This window comes from Hypomesus transpacificus, chromosome 18 (genome assembly GCF_021917145.1).
Source record: "Hypomesus transpacificus isolate Combined female chromosome 18, fHypTra1, whole genome shotgun sequence".
In the NCBI taxonomy this organism is placed as follows: Eukaryota; Metazoa; Chordata; class Actinopteri; order Osmeriformes; family Osmeridae; genus Hypomesus; species Hypomesus transpacificus.
The window spans coordinates 6,638,200-6,659,066 of NC_061077.1; the positions used below are offsets into that span (position 1 = coordinate 6,638,200).

General features: G+C 37.1%; 1 protein-coding gene across 1 annotated transcript in view; it reads left to right on the forward strand.

Annotated features, from left to right (window-relative positions):
* The window catches only part of LOC124480219 (metabotropic glutamate receptor 4-like), a 78,393-nt gene that overhangs the window by 46,745 nt on the left and 10,781 nt on the right, over positions 1–20,867 (forward strand). Inside the window, exons 3-6 of the mRNA XM_047039324.1 lie at positions 6,360–6,495; positions 8,718–8,872; positions 9,169–9,309; positions 17,996–18,196. Coding sequence (XP_046895280.1) covers positions 6,360–6,495; positions 8,718–8,872; positions 9,169–9,309; positions 17,996–18,196 — 633 coding nt within the window. The remainder of the gene's footprint in view (positions 1–6,359; positions 6,496–8,717; positions 8,873–9,168; positions 9,310–17,995; positions 18,197–20,867) is intronic.

The following is a 20,867-nucleotide window of genomic DNA, read 5'->3' on the forward strand; positions in this document are numbered from 1 at the left end:
ACTTAAATATGTTTTAAGTATATCTGTTCCAATACTTTTGCTCACATGACAAATGGGTGGATTCAAACAAAATGTGATATTTTCTTAGTTGTGCATCAGATCCTGATGTAAATACCTGGAAATAAAAGCTGAAACGTTGATCTCTGGTCTCACGTTCATTATTTGATGTCAAGCCCAAATGTTTTCAGTCTACAGCAAAAATAAAGGAATTCGCCTCACTGTTCCAATACTTTTGGAGGGCACTGTAATTGTCTAATCAACAGTGCTATATTGCCTCATATCAGCGTAGGTTGGGGGGTCATTTCTACTTTTTGAGTGACAGATGGAGCAGTGACAAGGGGCAGGGACTGTAGACAGGGGCAAAAGGATGGCAGGAGATTTATTATGAGGGTATTAGCTTTGAGAGTGTTGTACCATTTGGCGTGAGAGGAGTGTCAAGAACAAATTTGATTAGAATACTTGTTCGGTAGTTGAAACTATTATTGTATTTATACAATTTTTACAGTTTCTTTTGGCAACTTTTAAAATGTCTCTCTTTTTTCATGTATCCTTGATTCTGAAGATCATGATCTTTAAAGAAAAGATGGTTTTAATGCTAAGAGCTGTAGAACGCTCTTAAAACGGTCTTAAGGAGCTCTTAGCGTTAAGAGCTTCTTAACGAATCTGGGAAACCCGGCCAATATAAGTAAACAACTACAGATCAACCTTGAGATGTAAATTATATTTGCATGAAGGTACAATTTTTTATGCAAGAGAAATACGCATTTTGAAAATACACATCTGTAAACTACCCCCCAAAAACTTAAGGGTTGAAACGTTTCCTTGATAACTAGGTCTCAGCATTGAACTTCCACACAGGTTGTTTTCTTACCCAAAGAAAAAGTGGGGAATGTAATATGTACTATTTGTCCTCCATTTATAGCCTATAATGGCTACCTTTGCATCTTTGTTTTTGAATTCAGTTGTTTTGACACTTGATATTTTAGAAATTGTATTTCTTTGTAATACATTTGTAGGATTCAGGAAAGCTAATTGTGTTGATGTTTTACAACAATAAAGAATATATGACATATTATGAATGTAATCAGACAAAACCTTCAGAGGGTTGATTGAGGCCACAGACCAAAGTTTCAGAGATTTACCCTTTCACTCTGACCTTCGAGCAGTGACTAGAGGTGTGATATTATCCACTGATAAAACCTGACACTGTACTCATCCTGTCTTGTTGTTCTGAACACATCAAGTTAGAGGCTAATGGCCATTAGCTCAGGGCCAGTTTGTGCAAGTGGTTTCAACACCTGCTGCATACCCATAATCCTTGGGAAGCAATGCTTACATTGGGATTCTGCCACCAGTGGAGTTAGTGTAGGTTGTAAAACTCCACGCAGGGGGCCATCTTTATTTTTCAAGTAAGGGTCTGCTCTGAGGACTCTCTTAGGATATGAGAGATATCCCAGGGCTGTCACATGAGTCATTTCATCACTGCACAAGACAGTTCCTTTCACAACGCTCAAAGGCCTGTTATTCTCCAACTTATAAATCATTTAGCCCAAGTAAGAAAATGTAATTTAGTCATTTTGAAGTCTAATTTATGGTTGCCCCAGACCTTTCTGTCATGTACCTTTTATTTATTCAGAGCCTTGGAGCTGAACAGTCAGTAAATTCCCCAGTGTTAAGTCACTCTGTGTATAGACCTAAGGAGAATATCAGCCTAAACGTACTGGCTAAATGGACAGTCAAATGAGAAAAAGAATAAATGGACTGCTCCTATATTTATCTTTTCAAATATTATAACTATTTCACACCAAAAACAAATGTGATTTGTAATGTTTAGGGGTTTGAAAAACAGTCAAAATCAAATTATTAAAATTGTATTGTTTACTTCATAACTCATTAGTCAATGCCTTTGCTCAGTAGTTCTCAAAATTAAATAAAGAATATGACTCACAGTCACCGTCTGACTTAATACTCAAGTCATTTTAAACACATCTACAGATAATCTATTGTATGTTTTGCGTTTTCCTACAGCTTGCCCTTAATTTCCATGGATTTATTATAAATAAGTTTATGTGAAATATTCGAAACATTTAACATCACACAAATGCACCTTTTTGGAAATCCCTATGAGTTTTTCCCTTTCCACATAAACACATCTATATATACAACATTTGTGATAGGGTCTCTGACTGGGTGTGCAGTGTACTGTATAGAGAAGCCAGCTCAGTGGACAGGATGGCTTAGTGACACTCTGGGGAGATTGATATGGCAAAAATTACATGTTCTGTCGCTCCCTGCCAGCACCCAAATACCTACAGTGTGCCATAGGGACAAATAGAAGGTCTGAGTCCACTTTCCTCTGGGAATTAAAAACTGTTTAGAGATTAAATCAGGCCTGCTGACGGATTTGTTTTTTATAGGTCCTGGTTTGCCAAGACCTATGAAACAAGGCATGTCAACAAATTCACATTGTTGACACATCACTTTAAGGCTAATGTAGAGCAAGAATCCAAGTCAGATATGTTTCCAAGCATACTATACCGTTGGTGGCAGATTAGCTCAGTCATCAGTCAAAAACAACATGTTATGCTTATGAAAAAAATATAATTACAGATGATTGTTGTTTTAATGAAATTTTGCATTTTACATTTCACTCTAGATCATACATTTTGCTGCACTTGTTATCTTTTTCCATTGGCTGTTCCCCAATTAATTGTCTGGGAAGCAGCATTAACTCAGTAAATCTACAAATATGCCTTTTTTTACATGCTTAAGTAATTAATTATTAATTGTTTCATCTAAAATTTGAAATGGTTCCCTTTTTTGGTAAGCATTATCTTTAAAAAGTTATGACAAACAATCAAATTGTACTTTTTATTCATTTAGCAGACACATCAACAGCGACGCATATGTAAAATGTTCAACAGAAGATCAAGGACTTGAGAACCTTTCCGACAAAAATAGGCATCATTCATCCTCAGCTTGTGCAGTGTGCTTCAATTCTTGAACTCCTTGGAGAAAAGAGACCTCATGCATTGACTGAAGTCACTGTCACAGGAAATGTCTCTACCACCTTCTCAAGCTGTCATGTAACTATGATAATTAAGGACTGATGGGATGTGACTATTGCTTTACTCATGTGGGCATTTTGTTACGACGTTGCTAGCCTATTGCAATGTGTTTATAATATAGTTCTACACATAATCCATTATATAGCTAAACATAACCACACTCACATCAGTGCTGATGATGATTCCATTACTGATCCAGTCATTCAAATTGAACCATGTATAAATCTTTATGCCACACTTGTAGTAATGGTGGAGGAAGGTTACAATCCCCAAAGACAAGTCTTATTTTTAAACAAGGTTCTGACATGGCCTAGAATGTGAGAGCGCTGTAATATGCTGAGAGATAGGGGCAAGTCATCAGCCAGGTCTCTAGCCTGAGAGACATGGTGCCATGGGTTAATTTGTTTTGACCCTGCTTAGCCCGTTGGTTATTTACCTGTCATGAAGCTTCAGGGATTTGAACAGTACCAATGTCATACATTTAAAATCCCATCTAAGATGATTTTGATTGGCCATCAAAAATCTGCTCATAATATTGTAAGACATTTGCAGCAGACCCCTGATTTAGCTACATAAATCCTGGTAAATGTTGCAAACAGAGAAATCTGAATTTTTGAACCAAAGTCTTTTCTTTGAATCTGAAGAATTTACAGATTACCGTATTACGTAATCTATGATTTATCAACAAAAAATAAATACATTTTTTTTAAGAGGGAAAATGTACTATACAGCTGTTAGACTTCTTCCATTTTTATTAACTGTCTGTATGTCTACATTTAATGTAGTGGGACAGAGATGGGGCACTATGGGAGGTATTTCACATTGGTTTATGTTACTTTGGAGGAAACAAGAGGAAGAGTTAATCTGAGCTTCCCAATTACTACCTGTCCTGCAGCTAATGTGATCGAGGAATGCAATTTGTAGAAAAACAGATTCCTGAATGGGACTCATTACTAGAGGATTATAACCTTACACCAATTGAATAGCAGATGCATACTGAGGGGGGCTCATGATTAGATCAATAAAAGGCCATATTTAGATAGAGTAGCACATGAAAATATTCACAATTCTTTTTTTTCACCTAAGCTTAATTTAAAGTGTTATCAATACCACCATTTTTTTACTGAAATATGTAATAAAAAATGTTTTACTATACAGTGTGTGTAGTCCTTAGGAGTTAAGGCTGATCTTTAAATTCTACCATTAGATTAAGTGGACTTTCTATATAGTGGTCGGAGTTCCAGGAGTTATCTCAGAAACTCATCTCCTCGCTGCCTCAATATATGCCAGCATATATTTCTACTTGACTGTAAACTTCATTCCAAATACATTTGCACCATATAACTATCTCCTTCTGAAAAACAATTATTACAACTATTCTCTTTTGTCAGTGCCAATGACCAATTTTTGGCCCAGTGGTCCTCGACTCCAGGCTAGCCTCTGTCTCAAAGTATCCAGTTTTATGTTATCCACTCCTGAGGGTAGGCTATGGTATAGGTAGAGATGTGAGCTGGAAAAGGGAAGGAAAGCTATGCTGTTTAGATTGTGTAGATAAATCATAAGATTTTACTACAGTTTAAATAAATATCATGTATTTTATTATATTTATATTTTACATTTATATTAAATATCATTTGTATTATTTTGTTTGTAAGTGGGAAAACATTGCTGATGTGGTTGTAAACCTTCAAGGGACACTCCAATGGAAACCATCAAATAGCTTTCAAACCAACATTAAGGGTGTGGCAAAGTATGGTTGAGAGGGTGTAAAATCAGAAAAGCAGGAGAATCATGGATCTTTAATGATAAAACATGCATGCCTGACTGCAGTACCTAGGCAAAAGCCATTAAAAACATGGACCACCACATGAAATATAACAAGTACTGTACATTCCCCTTGAAAACCTAAAGCATTAACCAGCCCAGTGAATAACAAGTGAATGCAATGGGCTGTCATGTAAGACCAGTCACATACGTGGCAGAGAACATGATAAGAGAGATTCATCTAAATGTAAAACTCAGTAAAATAGAAAAAAATCCCTAAACCTTGGAAAACAACCATGAGAATGAACATGAGAACCCTCACTTGGTGCTGTACAATAACATCAGGTCGACTAAAGTCCTGAAGGGGTTCAATCAAAAGTAACACTTTGCACCCACAAGCAAGGCTGTCAGTCTATCATTATTGTTCCATCAACAGTATTCTCTGCTCTTTCCTTCTGCTTCCAGTTTCCTAACCTATTAGTTTTTGAACTGAGGCCGTGCTTTGTTTTATGATCCATGGTGCAGGTCTGGCTGCTATGCAGTGAACCAGAGGGTATTATTCCTGCATTGATTGGCCAGCAGGCTGCTTTTGTATCGGGTCAGGAGAGGAGAGTTCATTAGCATGCACATACACTCTGTGGCATTTTGGCAAGGAAACAAAACAATTCGCCTGAAATGTTTCATTGGGAATTAGAAAGGCTTGTTTGTGGGTAACCAATGGATGTACAGTAAGTTCTGATTTTTGCTAGACCTATGCTTAGTAGAACTGTCTTAAGGCATAGGAAAGCTGTGTTACTGTGTCTCCTGTTGGATTCTGTTGGATTGGTGTGTGTTTGTCAGTGCATGTAAAGTAAGATTGGGACCAGAGAAATTAATAGCACTATTTACGTTGCTGTTATATTTATGTCTCTCTTTTTGAGGATTAGTATAAACATGGAAACAAATAGTTGTATGCTACCATGAAATTGACACATTCTAAAATTTCTTAAATATTACAAAGATACTGTACGTGTGTAGAAGACAAACAAGAAACTGTACCAATTCAGCCAGTCCATACATTGCTTCACAAATTGTCCATTCTCATTGGCAGGTCCATAAAGTGAATTGATGGGTATCCATGTCTCAAATCTGCCCCTTGTGGTCAATGAAAAACATTTTTACACCACACATTCTTCATACTGTGAAATATTACACATGCACAATTCTAATCTCTTACACCTCCAGAAAGTCTGAATAATGGTATTGGTGTTGGTCTAGATGGAAAGCTCTCCATGGTTGAGTATTGAGGAAGGTTATTCTAAGAATGACATGCTTGGCTGGATTCTGAAGAACCTGGGTACACTTTATCTACTGGAATAGGGTAATAATGCTGTTTTCACCCTGTACTGTAGGTAGAGTGACAAACAGAAACCTACACTTCAGCTAAACTTTTCTACCCTTTCTGATCTCTGATCAAGAATACAATACAAACTACATTCTAGGCCCATGTTTCCTTGCCTTTCAACAAACGACTTCTCTTTTCTGCAGGAGATCTATGTATTGCTCAGTCCATGAAGATACCACGGGAACCTAAGTCAGGAGAATTTGACAAGATTATTCGCAGATTGAGAGAGAACCCAAATGCCAGGGTTGTTATTCTCTTTGCCAATGAGGATGACATTAGGTAAGTGCTGCAGACTGGCATGAGTGCTCTGAATCACAGACACTGACATACACACACACACACAAACAAATACACACACACTGTAGTCCTCTATAAATGTTTTATGCTTCAGGACTGTAAATCATGGTTTAGTGTGAGAAGCATCTTGATCGATTGCATGGCGCTGCAGATGTTACCTTTTCTGTGTGCACGTGTGCAGACAAAATGCTTTATAGCATAATACATGTATGCAGTATAAATGTTAACAAACATCAAGTGATAATCAAGTTTTGTGACTGCTTCATGTGTGATGTACAATAATTACAGAATATAACTTACCAGTAACTGAAACATGTGTACAGTATGTAATGGCCCCACTTGTATTGTTTAGTTATATGCATTGTAAAGTAACAGGATTAAAATACAGATTGTGTTTTTAGACCAAGAAATACAAAAACAAATATTTACTCAACACCTTTCATATTTTGTACACTAGCACATTTTTATCGTTACGTACTTGATACTACTACTACTAAATTATAACTTTCTGTTACAAAAGGCTTAAATAATATCCAGTGATACAAAAGCCAGATATACCCCTCTGTATGTGTTCAATGATTTGTGGAGGACTCTTATGCTTCATGAAAAGGGCAGAAGTCCCTGTGCTAATTGACTTAATACAGCCCTGATAACGGGAATCTGGATATACAGTAATTACAGAACGCAAAGGGGATTTCAACTCGGTATTCTTGCTCTACCCTTGAACCCAGTCAATGTGAGTTGGCAGCCAGTTAATAAAACTGAAGTTGATTGTACTGCACCCAAGCTAGCAAGTACCCGTATGTGTACCCCCAAAATGTAAGAGGTGGGAAATATTTGTCTGCTATTGTTACTTTTGTCAGTAAAGTATGCAGTAAAAATCTAATTTAAAGAAGTTTGCATGGATTGTCATGCCAGCTATTCCCCAGTAAATACCATGCAGGATGAGAGCACCTGGTCTTTGTGATAACTGAAATTGCCCTGCATACGACCTCAATAAGAGCTGCAGTAGAGTCAAAACACTGACTCCCTCTCTTGTCTGATACAGAAATCATGATTAACAAAAAAAACGGTATTCTTTTTCTGTATTTTACTCACAGCTTGCTTCATTATATTTTAAAGAATGACAAAATAATACTAGAATATAGTAAAACAGGAGCCTAGGACATTTACTCAGAATATCTCTAAGAGAATATAAACCAAAGTTATTTTGTGAGGCAGCTACAGCTCACATTGTTGGTTTTGTGAGAGATTAGAAAAGGTGTTTCATGATTTTGCAATTATTTATCATTATCATGGGATTTTTATGAATCAAGGTCATATGTTGGAATATATTAATCATACAGCAATTCATTAATCATTATAAATAAACACAACAAGGTAGGGTTAAACAACACTGCAGCAGTTTAAAAAGCTAGTTATCATTTACATTTACATGTATTCACTTAGCAGACGCTTCAATCCAAAGCGACTTCCAAGAGAGAGCTTTACAAAGTGCATAGGTCACTGATAATAACAACAAAATAGCCCCAAAAACATTGCGGGTAGCCAAAACATGAAGCAGATATTGTGAACAACCAAAATAAGTGCCAAAGGGAAGAACCACAAGAGCACAAAATACAATTAAACAACATGAATCACTATAAGTGCAAGTGTACCTGTAGAAAAGCAAGCAACAGTAAAAAAAAAATATATATATATATTTCACAGCGAGTACAACAATATAAATCAGTTACCACTAACCAAAAAGAGCAACAAGTCTCTAAGCAAGAGTCATGTGATCCTTGAGGAAGCTAACATTGGGTCTAGCAAACCATTGATAAGTACCGTTGTACTCCAGGAACAAGTGCGTCTTGAGCCTTTTCTTATCAAAGTATTTTCTTTTACCAAACTGTATTCAGGGAAACCAGAGTAAGTCTTTGGACAAGTAAGGCTACTGTCTAAGAGTAGTTTAGCCAGGAGTGCCAGCTGTCTGGTACATCAAGAATCCCACTGCTGTTGTTTATTAATTACATCAATTAGCAGGGAGGTACAAAACATTAGTCAGTGCAAATAAACCTAGGTAAAATATGAACCTGCTCTTTGCTACATTTTATGCTAAGAAACTAAAGGTTCTTTAAGGCATATATAAAAGCATTTTGTACATTTTTACAATAACAGAATTTTGACAAAACTATGATGTTCTGTCTTTTCCCATCCCATAGACGGCTTCTTCAGGCAGCTAAGAAGGCCAACCAGACAGGCCACTTTCTCTGGGTGGGTTCAGACAGCTGGGGTTCCAAGATCTCACCAATCCTGAACCAGGAAGAGATGGCTGAGGGCGCCGTCACAATCCTCCCCAAACGACAGTCCATACGAGGTACTGTTTGTGTTATGTAACAAACACACATGCACACCCATGCTGTTGCACATACATACTCAAGCACAAACTAACAATGAAAGTGCAATTCTTACCTTTTACCATTACCACAGAAGACCAACAAGGTATCATTGTGCTGTAGCAGCAAGATTAGAAAAACTGCATTGACACAGCACTGTTTGAAAGAAAATTATTTATCAGCCCTAACCCTAACCATCTGAAAATCCAACACACTTCTCAGATGATGATCTACTGTGGGCTCCAAGTCCAACCTTGACTCTCTTTAACTTCTTCAGGATTTGATCGCTACTTCATCAGCCGAACTTTGGACAACAACAGGAGGAATATCTGGTTTGCAGAGTTTTGGGAGAACAACTTTCAGTGCAAACTCAGCCGTCATGCTTTGAAGAAAGGTTCTGGTATTAAGAAATGCACAAGTAAGAAAACAATTTTCTGTATTTTTTTCCATTGAAAGACGTTGATAATGAACGTAACAAATGTTAGCTGTACGTGTATTCCTTCTTTGTGACGTTACACAGAGAGCAATTCATAATTGAGTAAAAATGAGCAAAAATTTTTATGCACTTGGATTATGAAGAGAAAGAGGTAACAAATCATTTTGTATTTTGGAAGAATAGGTAGGGTGTGAAAAAAGGATAGGCTCCAAAGTTTGATTAAACAGCACTGAATGTCCCCATTACTCCATGTCGCATGTTCAATTTGCAATGCAGTACAACGGCAATCACCAAAACTGGGCCATTACACAGGCTGAAAACATAATCAATAGGGAATCCAATCAGCACATTAGAGCCAAGCTCTTTGGTCATTAAAATCACTAGGCACTCCAAGTCCAACTGTATTTCATTTCCCATTTTGTTACCACTCTCTGAGTCTTAGGCGTCCAGGCCTACTGATTGCTGTTCATAGTCTAAACCAGGCTGTGTATTGATGCTTTTAAAGGTTAGAAAGACACATGCATGTGACAGTCAAGGTATAGAAACACTTTATTTACATTTTTATGCTTTATTCCTCATTCAACATCCCATGCAAACATCCTGCTGATTTTAAAGGACACATTTCAAATATGGAGTTGTCGTATAATAAGCACTATCACAGCTTTTATAAGCCTATGTGCGGTAAAGTTAAGTGTTGAAGGCAAAACAGACTCAAGAATCAGCCTTTAAAGCAGATGTCTCATCTGAGTGCTTGTCTGTATTATTTAATGTCTTTTGATGAAGAGCACTTAGGATCCCTGCCTCAAGCTGTGAAGCTGTGTCCCAGCAAACAGCCCAGCTATGGAAGAATACGTCAAAATGCACTAGGAGTGGGCGTGCTAAAGCTCAACTTTCAACAACCTCAAAAGAGAGGTAGCTGGTTACTTTATTGTAAGGAGTCGATGCAATATTACCTCTGATGAATGTAAAAAATGCAACATGGTGATGCTCAAGAACACCCAGCCACATTTTCAAAATGTTCCTGTTAATATTTCCCACATAATTGAGTTTCTCTGAAATGGAAAATATTTTTTTACCATCAATATTTCTAGATTACCTTACTTTAACTAGATGACATGCAATGTCTGGACAGAATACCTGAATGTGATTTCTTAATGCAACTTAAGTCTTTGAAGTCATTTTCATATGATTCTCAAATGCCCTGAACAAAATATTTGTATTTGAATTGTAGAACTCAATGTTTTTAGCTGAGAAGAGGAGAAACCTACACAGCATTGTATTTCTCTGCATATAGAAACTCAAGGTGTCAGCCAACAGTCAGTTTGATATCACCCTTCTATGCTGAAACAGCATGTTGTTCCAAACTTACACACAAAGTGCTGAGATCCACTTCTCTGGAAACCAACACTATTTACTGTACTCTTCTAGGGCTACAACTGATAACCAGTTCTCTCTCTCTCTTTCTCTTTCTCTTTCTCTTTCTCTCTCTCTCTCTCTCTCTCTCTCTCTCTCTCTCTGTTTCTCTCTCTGTTTCTCTCTCTCCTTATTCTTTATCCATTGGTGCCACATTGTGTTATCTAAAATTCTAAAATCATCATAGATAGAAATTACTGTAAATTCCTACAACGTAACCTTAGCACCTAGTTTTTTAGATTGTGTTATAAATCTAAGATATCCTAAACCAAACCATTCTAAATAAAAACACAAGAATACAGAAATAATTGAAATACATTTGATGAAAAACAATCACATTGTACATAAATGCATTTGTCTTACTATAATGCACATTTGTCTACTCAAGATAGAGTTTGGTAAGGGCCTTATTGTGCCGGAAGGTTTCAAACAATGTGTGTTAGTGCACAAGAGATAGTTTCAAAGGGCATATCCTTCTATGTTACAAGAGCAGATATGGTACTGTGTCCTCTCTGTGTATTCCTTTCATCAGATGTCATGGTGGCTCTTGAGCTAAATTGCTGTTGCTCTTTTTTTCCCTGTGAGTGGCCCCAGGAGCACTGTAATCTAATACAGGAAAGAGTTATGCCCATTCCACTCAGAATCCTCATGTACTAGTACCCTACCCTTCCACACAAACACACACTCCCATTCTCTCTATGACATACTGTAGAATACCACCTGCTGTACCAAATCAGCCAGACTAGTTCTACATCTTTGATTAACATACACAGTTACTGAGAGTTCATAGACCAACCATTACCTTGTGAACTCTGACAGCCTACCATTGGTGACATTGAAATATTAAGCACAGAATATGTATTTGTAATAATTTAACATAAAAAAACACATGCATGCAAATGTATACTGAAATGTGTCCCCATTCAGTATCAGGAATATTGGTTTCATAAATCATCAACTGAAATAAAGACTAGCATGGTATTAGTTACCAGTCCCTGACTTCAGCCATGAACCCCTTACATTTAATACACTTTTTATTAATGTGTTTCAATGACAACGCCTTTACCATATCACCACACAACATATAAGGAATAAACGTAACTTATGTTTTCATTTGAATAGAGCGTCAATTTAGCACTATACCTTTTTTTTAACAGGGGATGTGACCGTATGGACTGAGATGCTCAAAGTGTGAATGTATAATTCAGTTCCCTCAGTTGGTCCCTGTCCAAAAGTCACTGCTTGTTCCTGCTGGCCATGGGCCTAGATTTACATTGTAGATGACACCAGCCCAACCTTCAGGTCACTGTCTGGCCCTTTGTGGACATGACCAGATGGTGGAGAAACCAAATCGATTGTGCTCCAGACAGCACATAAGCCATTAATCACTTAAGTTATCCTTATGGTTATTACTGCACAACAGCACTTGTGCCAGAGCAAGTATAAAATGATCTAACTAGGACCTCTACCTGGATCGCAGCCAAAATTCTTTGGGGGGAACTGTTCTTTGACCATTCAGCTAGTTTGGAAAGAAATTATGGGTAATTACTTGTTAACAATGCCTTTGAAATATGGATGATCAGGCAAATACAACTGCATTTATCAGATACAATATGTGTAAAGTGCTTCAGCAAAACAAACCTCTCAATCTACCATACAGTAAGTGAGACAATTATCTGCTCAACACTGCAGTACAGTGTGATATGTTCCCCTCAGTATTTGTGTGGTTGATAATGAGCATTGTTCAATTGCCAATGACAATTAATCAAGAAAAGATGGGTCTATAAAACTAAGATACATTTTATTACCGGTATACTGCAGCACACTGTAATGCTAAAAAGCAATTTTATTTTCTGGTGAAATTGGGTCACAACTATATATTTCATTATTTCAATCTCATTAGTCTACCTGACAGAACACGTCTATTGATTAGGCCTGAGTTTGAATGTAAAATAAATGTACTCCTGTAAATTTAAATTTAGATAAATTAAAGTAATACCAGACTCATATAATGTTATGGAAAATGCACCCTTTTCTGAAATCAAAGTAATTTGTTTGCAGCACACACAGTGAAGTATTGGGTTGAACCACTGTGGGTGTGTTGCTTGCTGAAGACAACAATGTGAGGCCTGATGAGCCTGACTCATTCTATTGCTCACCCTCCCAGTGGCCATAAGTCATCAAGGCCAGTGGGGGGCAAGGGATGCAGTGCCTGCCTGGCTGCCAGCATGGCTGCTTGATTGCTTCAAGACCAGCTAAGATGATCAAGCAATATTTGTTGCATCCAAGTATCTCTTGAGATCCAATGTAGATTTAAATGTCATTTTTTCTAGAGGTCTAATATCAAAGTAATGCTGAACTATTCCTACAGTAATTCCTTAAGAGTTTATCTGCAACATTTAAAGGGTAATCACTATTGCAGTACAACCTGTTTGAAACAATTGCAATACAATTAGGTTATGGCCCTACAGAAAGGATTGTATGGCACAGATTTGGTCGGTCAACATTCTAACTAGAGTTGTGCTCTCTCCCCTCTCTCTGCAAGTTGTGTTTTATTTTTTTTGTTAAGGGCTAAATCCTTCAGTTTGTAATGGATGTTGCCAAAACAACCCGGAGTCTTTGAAATTGCATTTGAAGTCCAATTAGCTCATTGTTTTTCAAAGGGTCATAAGCATCTCTTAAACTGCCTGTCCTATTGATAATATTCTAAAAGCACTATAGATAACTATCTGGACAGTTCAAAACAGGACACGAGTTTCTGGAAAAAAATGGTTTATGAAACAACATGACTTTGATGAATGCAGTGATTGAGGATAACTCTAATGAAAATGCGTCATCTTTAGTTAGGCCTGCAAATACAAAGTTTGGCTTATGGTTGAAAATAGGCCACCAACTAGTGGCCTGGCTTACAATATGCATTTCCACTACTGCCCACATATTTACTTTTTTCACATAGTAGTGGTCAATGTTTCTGAAATCCAACAGTATATATTTGAATGTCAAAAGGCTAAATTGCATCCCGTAAGTATCGCTGCACTAATACCTCAGTATAAATCGTTTACACAGATTAATCTCAAATCCTGGGTTGTCCCTGGGTAAGATAGTACGGTCAGAGTATAGCATTGGTACACACTGTGAGAGAAAAAATGGTAGAGCAATAGCAATTTGCCTTGTACAATTGTGTGCGCTAGGAATGCATGCCTTGTTCTTCAGTGAGTCATGCAGCTCTTTCAAAGGCCCTGGATCAGCGACAAATACTTAAAGTGAGGTTCCATCTTTATTTCCAACCTTGGCTGTGTTACACAGCAGACCTCACAGCTGGATGCCAGGTAGTGCATCATACACCACTCAGTTACTGTGTTCTCTTTTCTTCTTGTGTCACCCAACAAACGACAGACAAGTGTGAAGAGAAGTCGACAAAGCCTGTTACTACCTAGCTACTGTAACACACCATAGCTGTAGCTGACATATCCTTTGAACCATTCAGTGAACATGCACATTTTCTACCATACCTAATAGAATGATCGATTAACGTTGTACAATAATAATCACAAGTCACGAGTAATTATTAAAGATTACATAAAATAACCTTTTGATATCCATCAAGATAGCAACATCTTTGAAAGCATTTTCATACATCCATGAATAAAATAGAATTCCATAGAATGGAAAGAGAGAGAGAGGAATATAGTTTGAGAGAGAGACAGAGAGAGAGAAAGAAAGAGAGAGAGACAGAGAGAGAGAGAGAGAGAGAGAGAGAGAGAGAGAGAGAGAGAGAGAGAGAGAGAGGAGGCTTTTTGTCTGCATGCTTTTGTAGGGGGTTAAATATTGGCCAAACAACCTAAACAAATTCCCCTATGGTTTAAAGGAAGATGGGAAACTGAACCGTGTATTAGCATGAACCAAATAATGCCAATACCAAAAGAATTCCAGGTATTGACTTTATGAGTTAAATCAGAGCAAGAATGGTAAAAGTACGGTTAAATGAAATACGCATTTAATAACTTTGCAAATGAATGAAATCAATTACAAGGCAAACATGTTACAATATGAAAGCTTTAAATATTGCCTACTCTACCATGATCCTTGTAAATCAGAGAGAAAGCAAGAGGTGAGCAAAGAGTTGGACAGTAGGACAAGGGAGAACTGAGGAGAAGGTCTAAGGAGATGAAGAATCCACAGAACAATGCATTACAATTCCATTTATACACAAGAACAACCAATCAGACCACATCTTGAATGGAGTGTGAGAGCCATCAAGTTGAGACCGTCCAGGAACTCCAGACTTTAGCATATGAGAGGTGGGGGCAGGTTTGACACCCAGCCTTACACTTTTCCTAGTGCATCACAATTACAGAACCATAGGCAGTGATTTTTATTCAAGCTTTTAAAACATTCTGAGACTTGTCATGGATGTTAAATTGCTTCTCATAGCCGGAGCAAACACACATTCAGAATGCATAACATCAAGACAAACACAAAATAATTCATCTGTTCATAGCCGCATGCATTAAGTGCTTCTGTTCAGATAAGAAATAGCTTGTAGACCTTTCACAAGGCTTGCAGAAAACAAAATGCAGATTGACTTTATCAATTACCTCATCCTGTTTTGTGCTATCTTATCGTACACATCATTTGTCTTGTTTACATTTGAGGCATTAACAGATGAAACACTGTAGATACAAGGTGACAAGAGTTGCAGAAGCCATTTCTTGTGGTTCTGAACAGAATCTGAGTCAACAGAGGATTTGGGCTGAGAGGCTTTCCTCTTGGGGACATGGCTTGTTGTTTTTTATGACACCTGTCAACCCATGGCCAAGAGAGTTTTTACTTACTGAATGCAAGAGCAATAGTGACAGTGTTCTATTAATCATCCCACAGTATCTCGATACTGGTATTGAGGCCAACATATCAGAGTACCAGACTGATTATTGAGTGAGACTCCCCTCTGTACATATATCTGAATGAGCGAGGGCTGAGATATTGCAACATACACTAACTGTAACTGTAAAAAGTCACAGGGACTGTCCCTGTGATACTTTTTCTTTGTTACATTTACACTGTTCATGTTCTGTTACTCATCTTCTATATAATATCAATGCTGTACAATGGAAATATATACACAAATAAACACTTCAACCACCTTACTACTTTTACTTATCAAACGTGAGCCATCAAGCACGGGAATTGTCAAAAGATTATCTGACAGAATCCATCCCCTGAGCTGAGTTGTTTGAACTGCTTGCACACAGAATGTCGATCTTGTTGACTAGACTTTAATCAGGCCTAGAGAAATTGTCACACAGGATAAAAGAGTCTGATGGTATCAGTTGCTTCAAAGCTCAGCTGTCTGGGCTCTCAACCTATATTAAACTCCTGCTAAAATACTCTGGAGCAATGATTGGGGGAACTCACTGGCTGCGGAATCAATTTGTAAAGTCTGAACAGTTATAAAAACACATTCACATTCATTTTATTTGGTTTAAAGTTTAATTACTTGTCTTAAATAGTATTGATAATGTTAACTTTATAGTAAGCTTTGTGTCAAATTGAGCATTAAAGGTTAAAGATTATCCTCACAAAAGTGAGAACAAATAGTCTTAAGCTTCACTAACTGACTGACTAGTGGACCTGCAGTTGCCGAAGATCATCATATAGCACTGTTTATTTAATTTCAGCACTTTTTTTTTACTTTGTTCAGGTAAAATGTATCTTTTATTTAAATTAACATTTTTGGGGAAGTAAACTTGGAATTAGGAATGTAACCTTGGTGGGCTCAGCAGGTGCCAAAAGCCATTGTTAAGTTAAATTAACAATTAGACAGTGATGAAAATCAAATTTGCACACCTTTCATATTTCATTAAAGTATGGTACTTTGAGAGTGGTGCTGTGCACATTTTAGTTGTTGATTGTTGCCAATGGCAACAATGTCCATTACGCCACATTGTTAAACAGTATGATATTTCAGCTTCCTTCTGCTTGGCCAGTTATAGTCCACAGTGGTGCTCCACTGTCCCTCTCTTAACATAGGCTTACCAGCCAGTGGCAAATTGAAGGACCATGATGTTAATTGAAACCTTGTGTGCCAATTAAAACATTTTCAAAGGTTTGGAACAACCCTGGCTATGATTAATATACACCTGTCATACCTAATCACATGAATACTGAAGAATGATTATGCCTGTCTAGCTTTGTCTTCCAGTACTCCTTTAACACTTTATCACACTCGCTTGACTTGATTAATAGATCTGTGGCCTTGCATGGTTATATGAGCAGCAACATACACTATCAGATAAAGTCTTCTGATTACTTTTTGTATCATTAAACCCATCCTCAGGAAAGTGTCAACATGTACTTGTTTAAGATTGATACAAGTACACAGACAGGACTTATTATTTATCCTCTGATGGTACAATATTTAGGTTTCTTGGTGTTAAGAAAGGTGTCCCACAAATAACTATTCTGGAACCTGCACTATCTACATAAACAATTTTGGTTTGTCTGTAAATAACAGTGATATTCACCCATTTCAGCCTTTAGTATGTTACAGAACAATGTTATGACTAGTATTTAATTGATTGTTAGTAGGCTATTTGTGGTTTCCTCATTGATTGTGTCTTTAACTAAAATGACCAAGAAACAATACTTGTATTGATGAAAAGTGACGAGAGAAACATGTAATTTAAAAAGTGAAGAATAATTTAGAACTTTAAATAACAATAAATGCATTTGAACAAAAAATGAAACAATTCACACTGCTTGTCTATCTGTGCCAGCAAAACTGAAGAGAGGATCTCCTCACCAATCAGTAATATCTTAAGCCACAATAAGCTCAAACAAGACCTATTTTTTATTGCTACTTTTATTTACTTAAAAGAGGTTCTCTGATTGATGTCTAGAACAAATAGTATGAAATTGCATTCATGCCAAGCTCCAAATAAATTGAAAACTGAAGAAGGATGAATTCACAATAAAGCAATCAGAACACTCTAAAAGGCTATCATTTGCTTGATTTAGCATTTATTGCAATCATTGTTCAGTCCTCAATCTTAGGTTGATTGTTGTGTTTAGTGTTACAGCCTAACCTTTGCCTGATTAGAAATATTAGTGTATGTCCAGTTCTATAAACAAATGTCATATGATTTTGGTTTGCAATGTATCCTGGTATAAGATGATAGTCATGTAACTAGCACATATTCCAATTATTTTAATTAATTCAAAATGTGTCTCTATTGTTTTATGTCTGCTCCTTCAGACCACGAGCGAATTGGAAAAGATTCATCCTACGAACAGGAGGGGAAAGTTCAGTTTGTCGTAGATGCAGTCTACGCTATGGCTCATGCTCTACACAACATGCACAAAGAGCTCTGTCCTGGTAAAGTCGGCCTTTGCTCCAAGATGGACACCATCAATGGAACTACACTGCTCAAGTTCATCCGCAAAGTCAACTTCATAGGTTTGTCTTGTGTTCACACACTATTTTATGTCACCTTCAAAGGTACACTCTTTCAGACCTGAAAAGTAATTATTCATTTTCATACATGTTGCCATTTCAAGGTACTAACAAACATGCATTCATGTTAACCAAGAGTTATCCATCGTATCATATCTTGCAGAAAAGGGTGCTAAGCTGAGGTCAGTTTCCATGTATTTAATAAGGTGCACTAATTACAAATCAATTGTACAGAAGGTCAGGATGAGATGAAGTTCATTCAATCAGGTAGAAAGTAACAAGTACATACTGACACCCAACCACAGATCAGCTCCACCCTTGGGCTAATTGCATGATTATGGGTACCGTGTGGAAGACAGGGCTTTGTGATTGCTGGATGAGGTAGAGCTGTAGACTGCAGAAGGAGACTCTGCATCCCATAATGGACAGCTGCCTTATCAGAGGTTTCTCATTAACCTCCTATAGACACCTATAGACACCTCCTATAGGAACTCCATAATTAATTACCTCACAGAAATATGATGGACAGAAATAATCCTACTTAACCATCAGATTCGGAGGTGTAACACTTTAGGAGACATGACCATCAACAATAACTTTTTGTATTCTTGTAGCTTTAGTATAATGTGGTCCATTTTGGACAGAGGTCCTAAGTCAAATTCAATAAATATATTTAATTTGTTGGTTAACGGTTTCATTTTTCCAGGGGTTATAACACTGTGAAAGTATCAAATTCAGTATGGCTGCCAGCGACAGTTTTGCTCAGTTTGAATGGAGGTTGGGTAGCACTCAACAAGGTACATCAGTCGACAACTTCAAAGTCAAAACATTGTTCATGCATTCTTCAATATGGTGATTACCATGTAACCAGGTCACTCTTCATTTGGCTTTGTTCTTAGAAGTTAAAGCAAGAAAGTCTGTTTTGACAACCAATTTGCCTATGGTTTTTGATGTGGCCTAGCACCCCATATTTGAAAGATTGTGAGCTAAGGCTAATAGTGTTGATCTGGATTGGACTGATGAGTTGACACTCAAGGCTTTGTCAATGACTATAAGAAAACTAATATTCAATGTAAAAAGATAATTGAAACAACATTCAAATCTCGCACTCTTACAAAACTCTATCACAAAAATAACATATTAATGTACTGAACTTTCTGTTGATGCAGTTCACTGTCTACAAGCCCATTCTACCGTTATTCTTGGATTTCCATTACTGGAAGAATATTTATATTAAAACCTGAGATGACTGAGAAATCAATGGCAGAACTCATTACTGAAAGAGAGTATATTGCTTTTAATTCAGCTGTGACAGATAATGTCCATAAAAGGTTTTAAGGCAAACAACAGGAAGTGGCGAAATGATTCCAAAGTATTCTGGGAAGCATCTTCAGCATCCATGCTGACTTAAGGAAAAAAGAAATGTGGCCACTCTAAATACAGTTGACAAAGCGTGTACACATTCATGTACTGCACTGACGTTAGACTGCAAACGTTTCATAACTGTTGTTTCATAACAATGGCTTGTACATATTATATTGTTTTACTGCATTTACATTATGAATACATTAGATGAATGGTACAGTATGCTAAATACTTTGCATATATGATCTTTGCATAAAGAACATATGAGAGTAGACCGACACAAACATTGGCATTAGACACATAACTGACAAATGGTTAAGTTGTAAAGATGTTTAATTATTGTAAATGTCTGCACATAGGAGTGTAATTGCAATGCTGGGATGCTTATACCCCGTAATGTTTTTCTCCTTGCCAGGCAACTAACAAAATGCCATGCCATGACAAACAGAGAGGGAAGGGTAAAATGTAGCCTAGAAAACAATGCTGCATGCTTTCTGAGCTTCTTGTCACAAAGAGATGAGTGGGAAAAGCTGACAAGATAATCAGCCCTTACTCGCCCCTTAACTCTGCTCAGTTGGATGACTAATAACCAGGAAAGCTTGTGCTCCATTTAGAGTTTGTATACAATACAATGTGTCACCACAGAAGTTTTGAAATGCCTCTGTTTCAGCAACAATAGGAAATAAAGACAACTGCATTAATATTGAACTCTTATTGTATGTGGACAGTAATAATTTAAGTTTAAATTAAGTTAAGCACTTTTAGGTATATTTCCAGCAGTTAATTTGATACAATTTTTCAAGCATTGAAATACAATGCTTGAAAAATCATAGGCCACCGTGAGCCCAAGGCTAAGCTGATTGATGAAATGTTGAGCAAAAAATATCCTCTAAGTCTTTTTAAGTTAACGTTAATACTAGTAAGTATATATTGTATGGATGCCTGATTGATTACCGGAAGAAGTTGTGGATTTGTTTACATTATGCATGCACCTCACGGTCATTTATCAGCATATTGACCTCAAATATTATGGAAACAAAGATATTGTTGTATTGTTATTTTTCAAGCTCATTGTTGACATCAGTTGACTTCAAGCTACAAATGTGTCCATTACCCACAACAGATCCATGCAATCAAATCTAATACAAAGTCAACACTTTGTAATGAAATAAATATTACAATCTTGCAACCATGTACCTATGTGTATTGCTTTGAAGTGTTGGAGTGTGGGCTGTCGAATGCCAACACAGTGAGCTGCAGCAATATTTCAAAGAGCTCAGGGGAATGAATTGTGTGGAATTCTGTGGAA